Source organism: Geospiza fortis, unplaced genomic scaffold, assembly GCF_000277835.1.
Source record: "Geospiza fortis unplaced genomic scaffold, GeoFor_1.0 scaffold112, whole genome shotgun sequence".
Lineage (NCBI taxonomy): Eukaryota > Metazoa > Chordata > Aves > Passeriformes > Thraupidae > Geospiza > Geospiza fortis.
In genome coordinates, this window is record NW_005054298.1 from 24325384 (window position 1) to 24336801 (window position 11418).

General features: G+C 39.2%; 1 protein-coding gene across 1 annotated transcript in view; it reads left to right on the forward strand.

Annotated features, from left to right (window-relative positions):
- The first annotated feature begins 203 nt into the window (after positions 1 to 203).
- Positions 204 to 11418, forward strand: part of CREB1 (cAMP responsive element binding protein 1) — a 15584-nt gene continuing 4369 nt past the window's right edge. The window contains exons 1-5 of the mRNA XM_005415924.2: positions 204 to 329; positions 3670 to 3816; positions 5649 to 5749; positions 8482 to 8624; positions 10047 to 10229. Coding sequence (XP_005415981.1) covers positions 216 to 329; positions 3670 to 3816; positions 5649 to 5749; positions 8482 to 8624; positions 10047 to 10229 — 688 coding nt within the window. The 5' untranslated portion in view covers positions 204 to 215. The remainder of the gene's footprint in view (positions 330 to 3669; positions 3817 to 5648; positions 5750 to 8481; positions 8625 to 10046; positions 10230 to 11418) is intronic.

Below are 11418 nucleotides of genomic sequence, written 5' to 3' on the forward strand. Positions count from 1 at the left end.
GAAACATTACATGCAGAAAAATCAACCTGAGGCAAACACCTGGCATGAAAAGAATTTGCCTGAATACTAATAATTTGGCAACATTTAATAAGCAAATTAAAACAGTATGTAGTAATGGAAATGCAGCTACAGTGATTACTGCCAGATTCACCAAGAGTAATGGACTTGCATACCAACCCAGACTTACGACAAATGTTGTGATTGTAGGTAACTAAATGACCATGGAATCTGGAGCAGAGAACCAGCAGAGTGGAGATGCAGCCGGTACAGAGGCAGAAACCCAACAGATGACAGTACAGGCACAACCACAGATTGCAACGTTAGCCCAGGTATAAAAATCATATGGTGTAATAGTTTTACTTATGGTTAATATTTTTAAGAGGGATAATGTCTGCTCACGGGGCTGAGAGAAGATTCTCTTGATACCATTCTGAAACACATGTGATGTATAGTTCTTATAATATTTGTCTTCACATTTTTAAAGCAGTAGAGTAGTAGGCTGTGTTAGTTCTGGAGAACTGTATGTGTGTAAATTGTGTAATGTTAACACAGTAATGAATAAAAACATTTCTAGCATTTTTTACCACAACCATACCACTGAAAGGTATTCATTTCAATACGTGTAATCTATCTTGCTGTTGTGTTTTCTGTTAAAAACTTGTCTGTAGTAGTCAGTTTAATTCTGAAGAAAGCCAACCTAATATGTAGATAAATAATGCAGCAAATAAAATATTTTATCAGATGGGATTAATATTATGAGCATTACAATCAAGTGGAACAATCTGGCACTTGACAGCTTGTGTTACCCTGTTGTCTCCAGAGTTTCACAGAATTGTTGGCGAGTTAGAGAGACAGAAGTAGATAATTTGTTGTCTCCAAATTATTTTGGAGCTACAAGAAACACAATCCCAGCTCTATCTCTGATTTTGGGATTGGGTTTCATTTTTGAATACACTGATGGTTGGCAGAAGCAACCCCATTGTATGAATGGCTACAGAATATGTTTGGCTCTCTTCTTTAACCATTTAAATTGAAAACTAATTGTAGTCTGCAAAGACCAAACAGGTGATTTTGATCTCTTAGTTTATGGAATTGAGTGTCTTCTAAGTGGCACAGTTAAATCACTTAGTTTCTATAAATGATTAGTGTCTTTTTAAAGTCATTGCACCTTTTGGTGGTCCAGAGACTTCCAAACAAGTCCTGCCCTCTGTAGTTGGTACATTTCCATTCAGTGATAGTGTAGGGATTGGAGCTGTTTAAGTGCACGGGATGATTTTGTTGGGTGAAGCTCTAGTGTGAATTTACAAGCCACCAGCTGCCCTGCACCAGCTTGCCTCTTTGGGCAGTTTTCTCACTGTCTAACTTAGGCACAGGATGTAGGTGGTGTGAATAACACTTCAATGTGAACTGAGTGGAAGTAGTTTATTTCTCCTGCAAAACCAGTTAACTGCTGCTCACTTGATGTGCTTTAAGGTTTGGTCCAGAGAATCAAAAATGTTTTACATTTATGTGCTAACATGCTAACCTCCAGGGAGCTGAACTTAAAAGTATGTAGTGGGTAGCATGCACTTTACTCGGACATAATTACCCCAGTACTTGAATGAGACTTTTTTCCAAGTAAGAAAACACTATACAAGTATGGTTAAAATCCACATGAACCACTATGTTGTCATTCACTATATTATCTGCACCTTGGTTTTTCCCCAGCCTGTGCAGAGTTTGTGGAGGTGATAAAACAGTCTAAACATAATTCCTTGTGTTGTTCACATCAGTGTGATGTTACTATGATATTTTTAATAAGTGAAGTGGCAGTGTTTGGCATTAGGGAATGCCCTCAGAGGCTTAGCCAAATCTAAATAACTAATTATACCAATTTAATTCTTCCATTATCTCTTGTAAGGTCACCCCCCTTGCAAGCTTGGTTTAGTTGCTGATTTTTTAGCGAGTTCAGGGTAGCTTTCAGAGGCAAAAGGAAACTCGTCCCAGTTCCACAAGGTATGAGTCAGAGACATGTGCGGAAGTTGCACTCTGCTGTGGGCTTAATCCAACCACAGTGGCCTCCAGTTGATCAGCTTTGCTGTCATTGCCAAGGACTGTTTAGTCAGACATGCATTATTAAGAAAGGTCACTTGGCAAAGGAATATAATTTGTCAGAGGAAAGGGCTCTCATGTTAATCTCAGCCCAGTTTCTCTCAGATGCAAGTTAAGTAGCACCATGTAATGTGTAAAGCTGCATCTGCTTTCCTGGACAAGGAAGGTAAAAGCAAATGCAAATTGGTGGATTAGGGAGAGACAGCTGTGGAGGAGAGAGGTCTGCATGTAATTCCCTTTAATTTTGTTGTTAAACAAGATTTCATTGTAAGTGGTGGATGTTTATGAAAATTCAGAGATGAGCTATTGCAGCTTTTTGAGAATCACGTGTTCACAGGACAGCAGAGGATTTCCTTCTGCATCCAGTACATACCAGCCCTTTGAGATGAGGTAGGACAGCAGTGCAGCCCTTTCTTGCACTGCAGCTATGTGGATCAAATTTTTTTAAATGCTCCTGAACCCTGGAGCATTGTTAGGTTTTCCAGACTTGGGTGACCAGAAGAAAGCTGGTGTGTCAGTGAGCCATGGCCTGGCTGAGGTCTGCCAGAGCAGCTCAGGCTTGCCTGCAGCCCTTCCCTGAGGCCATGGGTGTGGGAGGGACACTCACTGGGGCAGGGTGTGCTGCGCTTTGCAGCCTCTCAGGAGCCCCCAGCCCCTAAGCCAGGCATCCTGTCAGCAGACAGCTGGAAGTGCTGGATGTGCTGGGCGTGTGCCCAGCCATGGAGCAGCCTTGGTGCATGGCACTCAGCTACCCAGAGTAGTTCCTGTGGCCTGCCAGGGTGAGACTGCCCCTGTGCCATGAACAGCTGTGTGTGGCTGCTGCTGTCCCCAGAGCCCGAGCCACAATGTGCCATGCTGAGCTCATCAGTGTATCCCTGTTGGCATTGCTGCTGTGCCTGCAGGTCTGTCTGGAGAAACAGTTGGGTTTAAAACATGGGCAATCATAGAAGTAACTCTTGAAAGTAGAGTTTGTGTTGACCTATTACATGATAATCACAGTGACTGCCTGCAAAATACTTATTTCCACTGCAAACTCATGGGGTTTTTCTGTCTGAACACATGGTCAGTTTTCTTCATTTACATGCACTTTGCCAGCTACTCATGTGGCTTAATCTGTAGAAAGTGAAATGTATGATTCCCTAAAAATGTTAAGTTCTTACATCTGGCAAATTCTTTGCATTTTCCTGAGTGAGAACAAAAATAGCTCCACTCCCATATGTTTCTGCCTTTGACTCAGTAGTGTCTGTAGGAGTACACCCGAGTCTGAGCAGTATCCAAGTGAAGTGCAAGGTAATGATGTATTTGTATCAGGTTACCTCAAAATAGAGGCAGTTGTGTTTTTCTTCTTGTCAGTGATTTTACAAATTATGTTTGAGCCTGCAGAAATTCTGCATTAGATTATTTTGTGAAGTAGGTCAGGTGTTCAGCTCAGGCAGTTCAGGAGGTTTTATATTACACTGAAACATTTGGGTCATCTGACTGGGGTCTAGAAGAGACATAGTTCTTTCACCAAAACAAATACTGAAATAAGGAGATTTTGCCATAACCTAATTTATGCTCACTGTCTCTTCTTTGCAGGTATCTATGCCAGCAGCTCATGCAACATCTTCTGCACCCACGGTGACCTTAGTTCAGCTGCCCAATGGGCAGACGGTTCAAGTGCATGGAGTGATTCAGGCTGCCCAGCCATCAGTTATTCAGTCTCCACAGGTCCAGACAGTTCAGGTACTGACTGAAGAAATTCCTAAAATGTGAATTGGGCCTTTGAAATAGGCTTGTTGTTGCATTGTATTTGTGTCCTGGGTTGTGTTTTTGCAAATCTGTACAGTATTTGCTACTCTGACTTTTTTTCTGTTCTGGCTTAATCACTTTTCATTTTCAAACATTGCTGAGTTTCATTTCCCTCTAGAATTTGTTTGGTGAGTTTAGCAGCTTTATGGTTTTTCCTACAGTATTACTCTGTTTTTGCTCTATATTGTATTTCCATATCTTTTTATTGAGTTAGAGTTCATGCTATTCTCAAGTGAACAAAAGGATGATTTTTTTTTAATACTGTAATTTTCATAATTAACAAGACCAGTATCCTAGAATGAGAGTCTTTGCTCAGTAAGAAATATTTGCATTGGTTTACAATAAAGGTCTCTGTGTGGTACTAGTTCTTTAAAATAAACCTAATGGTCCTTACATAGAAATGGTTTTAAAATGTGTAGGTTGAGTGTTGTGTGCTTTGTGAAGCCTTAGCATTTTCTCTTCTCTGAAGCAAGACAGGTAATGCAGTATGGTGAGGTAGCCTGAAGGTAGGAGACAAGTAGTCTGAAATCTTTACAACTTCTAACTTGCTTTTTATCCACTTGAAGTTCAGTGTTACTGAATGCAGAAATTCTTTGGTGTACAGCAGCTACACCACAGGACAAGGACTGTACATTATTCATTTGCTGTTAGAACAATTAGCTCAAAAATTTTTTCATATCAAAAAGTAGGTATTGTGACTTTTTGATAGAGATATTCAACTGGGCATTATTTTTAAAAATAAGGTATGTGTAATTTAAAACTAGACCATTCTGATAAAAATCTTTATTTTTTCCTTCTCAGCTTCAGTGCTGAGTTTGTGGCAGTCTCTACCATCTCCTCAGCCATTGCAGTCAAAAGTTTAGAGTTTTAATCTATCAGAGGTGAGCAGTTTTGAGATACGTGCACAAGTTGCTACCCTGGAGGTAGAAGATAAGAGACTGACAATGAAGCCATTCTTGGAATTCACCTGGTTCAATGCAGATCCAACGTGTTTTGATATTCAGAGCCCAGTAGTTCACAGTCAGCCTTGGACTTATTGAGGCCCTCTATCTGACAATTGTGAGATGTGGGTGCCAGAAAGATTTTTGAGCCTTTAAGAATCTTCTCTACAGTGCATAAATTGTCAGGATGTGATCTCTGTTTCTCACACAAGCATAATTAGCTTTTATATATTTTGTCATGCACATTTTGAATTTAAAATTATCCGAATTATTTTAATATTATTTTATTTTAGCTTACCTGCATAAACATTCTGCTTTTTTAGCACAGATATTGAGAATTGCAGCACTACATTATTTTTAATACCTTCACATATGACATTTTCCTGGCAATTTCCCCTATAAAAGGCAGTGTCTCTTTAACATATTTACCTCATTTTTAATAAATTGATGTTTTTCCACTATTATATTCTTTGTTTCCAAATGTTTCTGCTACCTTAATTTCGTTTACTTATTCTCTCCCTAAATTTTACTAAAAAAAAATCTCTGTTTCCTTGCAATGGATGAGAACAAAACATTATGGAAGGCAAAAACCGTATGATATTAATGTTTAGGTTTTCTTATTGGAGTATTTAAATTGTAAAGATCATTCTGATGGGTAGATCACTGACTGTGGTCATTCTTTGTGGCTCTATTACTAAGCAGTAACTTTCTGTTTGTTGTCTAGATAGAGCACTTGCATTGTGGTGTGTTTCACAGGATGTCAACATTTCCTTAAAATGAAGGCATTGGAAGTGTCTTGTTAAATTTGATTGTTCTTATTTACAGATCTCCACTATAGCAGAAAGTGAAGATTCGCAGGAATCAGTAGACAGTGTCACAGACTCACAGAAACGAAGAGAAATCCTGTCCAGACGACCCTCCTACAGGTATGGAGCTTAAAGCAGAAGCATTTCTTGATGGATGGGTGTGTTGACATGGAGATGCAAACAGTGGGATTGTATTTTTATTATTTTTAGATTTACCATTTAACTGAAATCTCTCTTCTGTCATGTCTTGCAATTGGAATATGGAATGTATCTGTGGAATAAGATGCAAAGAGATAAGCAGGAGAAGGAAGAAACCTCAGCAGTTACACTCAATTAAGACAGAAGTGAGCTGAGACTATGCTAATTTCCACATTTCAGAAAACTGAGGTATAATTGTGATAGAAGCCTTAGAAATAGCTTTAATGAATTCTTAATATACAAAATACACTGAAGCTTTGCAAAAAGGGACTTCTGTGTAATCTGTAGTCTGCAAAAAATTAACTACTGGTTTTCATTATTACTGAAATGCTAGCAGCAATCAAACTTAATTCCTTTCTCCCATGAGACTCAAGGAAGCTGTGATGTTCCATAGCTCAGAGAGAATTTCTGCTTGAGCAAAATAGTTTGTGTTTGAAGTTAAGTCAGTATATGAGTTGAATATAGTGAAAGGTATCTAGTGTCTCTTTCTCACGGCAAAACCAGCTGAAGTTCTCCTTCACATGGTGTGTCATGTTACTTTATTAATAAAGCTTTTGTACAGCTTTTTGTGTCTGTACTAAATCCCAATTTCATTCTTAAAATACACTAAATAGCATTAAGGAACAGCTCTGGGGTTCAGTAGGTTTTAAATGACCTGTGAGTTCCTGGTGCTTTAGAAAATTCAGATGTTCCGTTTTTCTTTATGAGCATAGCCTTGGAAATAGAAGCTGGGCTGTGGGCCTGAGCGTATCTCAGCCATGGTACTTTTTTAGCACTTGGGAGATTGTCTGCCTTGTCCAGCAGCCTTCAAGACTGTTCTGCCAAAGATAGTGAAAATCATTGCTGAAGATCCCTAGCCATAATAGATCTGGAAAAGTATTTTTATTTGTGAGGAGCAGTGTTAACTCCAAGGCTGCCACAGATTCCCTTCAGTCTGCTTCTGTAGCAAGACGCTTGATTTTACTATATATGGAAGAGTGGCTGTATATGGTGAGAAAACAGAGCTGAGTAAACAAGCAGGAACACTGAGAAGGGGGTGCTTGTGCATGCTGACTTCTCATTGAGATGGATTCTTTTGCATGCACTGGTGCCACAACACAGCCTCTGTCTTCAAACCAGATCCTGGTGACACCAGCAATGTTTGTTAGCTGTAAAACTTGTATATGCAGCTCAGACTCCAGGCTGGTGTTGGTTAGGTCAGAGAGGCTGAGCCAGACCACTGCTGTCTTTAGAGATTTCCCAGCTGGCATTACTCAACCTGCTGTAAGTGGCCCCAGAAACAAGATAGGTGCAGATATGTTCACAGAATTGAAAGCTATACCTCTTCCACAAAAACTCCTCTGTGATTCTGCCGCTCAAGTGCATCATGTATTCCATCAGTTCATAGCTCTGTATTTGTAAAGCTGCCACTTTATCCTTTACCTTAAATCCATTTTTATGATGGCAGGGGTGGGTTTAGACCACGATGTGATAATGGCATGAGGTTAAAAAGTGATTTTTTTATCTCCTTGGATTTTGTTCTTCATCATCCAGGCCTTCTCCATATTTTTTCACCTGTTTCATTCACTAGTTTCTGATCTAACACCTAGATTGCAAACTCTTTGGATGGGAATTTTTTTATTTGTCCAAGTGGTTCTTCACACAATGTTTTCCAGTGCTGGGGTTCCTTGCATGCACACAAAGTCAAAACAGCAACAGCAAAGCTCTGTTCATCAGGCTGCTGAGCAGAATGACTGCTCTCCCCAAATGGCTTCATACAGGTGTTCTGGCCCCCACAGCCTTAGGCTTGTCTAAGAGAGTAGTGTTGTCTTGGAACTTGGGGTCTACAGCTGTGTTTGCTTTGCCACTGAGTTCCTTTGCCAGTCCACTGGAAAACATAGGAGGAGAATTACAAACTGCATTTTGCTGTGACGTAATAGAATATGCCAGCAGTGGAAAGGGCTTAACAGTCCTCTGAGGAAGAACAGTGTTTGATCTCAGTGATGCAAATTGCAGTGACTGCTGTGGTCAGTCTACAGTCATGTTCAGTGGGACCTGTAGCAGTGATATTTTAAAAGTTTTGACTTTGGATAATTAGCTCATGGAAATAATGAAACAATCTGTTCTTTCCTTTACCCATGAGCTTTCTCAGGCAGGGCACCTGTGAACATAACTGCGAGATTGTTCTCAAACACTGGGTATTGTCTCCCAGGCAGGTGTTAAATTATGAACTGCTGGCTCTCTGCAAGTATTCCTGCTACTCAGCTCTCTGGCTGAGGTGTTTATAGTCTTTGAAATGGAGCAGTTCCCCCAGTGTAAGTGAGGAGACAGGTTCTGACTTTCTTTTTCCAAATATTTATATATCTGAAAGCAGAAAACAAATAAAAATGGATGAGAGAAACATGCTCTGAAGTAAAAGGAAAGTAATCATATCTGTATCGTGGGTTTTGACAAGCACAGCTGTTCTATGCTGACTCCCTTGCCCATCAGTGCTTGGCATTTTGAACAATCCTCTCCAATAAAAGTTTGAAGATAGTGTGTGATTTTCATTCTCCACTCATATTTTCCTTGCTGGCTTGCTGCACGTCACGGTTTTCCCCAGCATTGTGTATCAGATAGACTATTTTTCTCCCCCAGTTTTTATTAAAATCTCTACAACACACTGTCTTTGCCAGAAAAATTTTGAATGACTTGTCCTCAGACGCCCCAGGAGTGCCAAGGATCGAAGAAGAAAAGTCTGAAGAGGAAACAGCAGCACCTGCCATCGCCACTGTTACGGTGCCAACTCCCATTTACCAAACCAGCAGTGGGCAGTACAGTATGTAGTCTGAATTTCTCAGTGGTGCTAGTAAGTGGGGATGAGAAGATGAGGAACTATTATTTCTGTAACTGTTGTTTGGACTAGGACAAAGCAGGAGGTGAAAAAAAGATCACTTTATTTTGACTGTTAACCAGGCCTTTTGAACACATTTCTATTGTAAGTGTTTGGAAGGCCCCATTAACATTCTGGGACTGCCTGCCACTTGGTGCAGCTCATGCATCCTGAGGCAAAACAGGACCTAACCATAATGCTATTATAAACTTCTTCACTTCAGGAACTAGATGGGGGAATTCAGAAGTTTTTTTTTTTTTCTTGGCAGATCATTAACACTTGTTCACAAAGCTGTAACCTCATGCTTAGAAAAAAAAATTATGGTCTGCAATTACATTTTTAGAAAAAAAAGGTTGTTGACAACCTTAATATATGTCATAAGTATATATTTCTGTGTTTTCTGTGTTAGATTTTAGAGGTACAGTGTTTTGACTTGAAGAATGATTGAGGATATGGCCTTAAAGATAAGACACATGCTGTCTCACACTAACCACACAGGAGGAGACATGTACAACACATACAAAAGGGAGAAAGAACTACTTGTTTACATCTGTCTCTTAAAATCTCCCTAAAATTTTGTATCTCTGTTTACTTCTTAACCCCTTTGCTTTGTACCCTGCTTAATTTTATTGAAATGCATGTGGTTAATTCTGATTCCTGTTATAACTGTACAATAACTGTGTGTGTGCAGACACTTGAGATTTTGGTGTATCTGTATATAGGAACACAGTGGAATTATGTGAGTCATAAGAGGGATGATGTCCCAGTATACCTGCATGACAGGGTTGAGGGAAAGAAAGGAAAAAACCAGCAAAGTTAAGACTGCCTGTACCAAACTGTACCTTTATGAATGATAAAACAGCTAGTAAGGGTCTGAGGAAGTTGTAGAGAAGGAAGGACACAATCAGAAGGGAAAAAATGCCAAATTAAAAAGAAAGTGAAACACAAGATGGGTAGCACTAGCAGCAGAGGAGACTGAAGGGCATAAAACACAGAAGATGAGAGGAATTTCAGATGAGAAGAAAAACTAAGGACTGAGAAAAATACCTAAACCAACCAAGAAGAAAATCTTAACAAATTAAAAAAGTATTCCCTGGGAGTGGATTACAGCTCTTCCATGTAATTCTGTTTTATTAGAGAAACTAATTTGCATTTTAGCTGTGGGTTTTGGCCCTCACAAACATTTGAAAACTTACCTTTCAAAGGATGATTTCTTTCATGTACACTGAAGCCATGTGTTGGATTTGGGGGTGTGTAAGGGTTCAAAGGATTTAGCTTAGATCAGTGTTCTTCCATACCTAGGTTTAATACTGTAAGTTAATGAGTGAATTAGTGTCTTAAATGCTGGGTTGATTTTTTTGTCTGCAGTTGCCATCACCCAAGGAGGAGCAATCCAGTTGTCTAACAATGGCACAGATGGAGTACAAGGTCTCCAGACGTTGACAATGACCAATGCAGCTGCAACCCAACCTGGCACCACCATTTTACAATATGCACAGACCACAGACGGACAGCAGATACTTGTACCCAGCAACCAAGTTGTTGTACAAGGTGAGAAACTTCACAGCCACTCATTCTGTGTAACATTTTCTCTGTGCAGATATAACTTGCCAGCCTGACTCTTTCAAATGTGTCAGGAAACAGAATTAACAGCTTTGGCACAGATAAGTCCATAAAATTACTGAAATTCTGGACAAAGCTGTTTGTCATATTTTTTTGAGCCTTTCCCTTTAGATTGATAAAACTGTGGATATTTGAGGTTTAATATATTTAATTTTGCTTTTCCATGCTGTATTTCCTGCATTTTGTCCACACAATTTTTTAATATGTTCTGCAAAAACTAATACCACTTCAGAGTTCTGAGTTGTCCCATATGTGTAACAATAGGAAATTTCAAGCAAGCATTAAAGACAGGAGAGAAGGATGTTTGATTCTTCCTAAAGGGACACTTTAATTTATTAGTAATTTTTCTCTTTTTTCAATTGCAAGTCATAATTTCTTCCTACTGTCACTTTTGTAAGTAGTCACTGAGTGAGTGACTCAATCAGTGAGTCTTGGAATCATAGAACAATTTAGGAGAGTGCCTTAAGTGATCATTTGGTCTAGCCCTCAACTTGGCAGAGCTACTTTTGCTTAGAGTAAGTTGTGGGGGCCTATTGTATCAAAATACATACTTCGGTTTATTAAAAATTGAGGACTATTACAAAACTTTTATTGAAAATAACAGAAGTGTACCCCTGCTTCTATGACTGTGAAGTAGTTGATTTGAAAGTTATCCAGTGTAGAGTTTATCAGGCATCAGTAAAAATGCATAGCAGAGAAGAGTACTGTTGTTGAATTGATCTTTGGGTTTTTATGTTCTTAAGGTCATATGATTTCTTTAGGTGGTATTGTGGTTTTTTATGAGCTCAGGCAAAATTAACACACTCCTAAGATTAAAATTAATAAAGTAAAAGAAAGCCAAGACCTTGCTCATTTTAGAGAAGCAATAGAGTGCACTCTCCATCTCTTGTGGGAGTAAATGCTACATTTTTACACCTTTTTTTTCTATGTTAGATACTTACAAGTGCCGTTCCTCCTTTTCTAGACAGACATTTGGAGCATAGCTAGAAATAGTGACCCCATCCTTCTCTAGAAATAATAGAATTGCCCAAAAACCAGAGCAGCACAAAGAAATATAATAAGGGAGAAAGAAGCACAACTATACTGCAAGACAAATCAAGTTACCAAGCACAAGTGA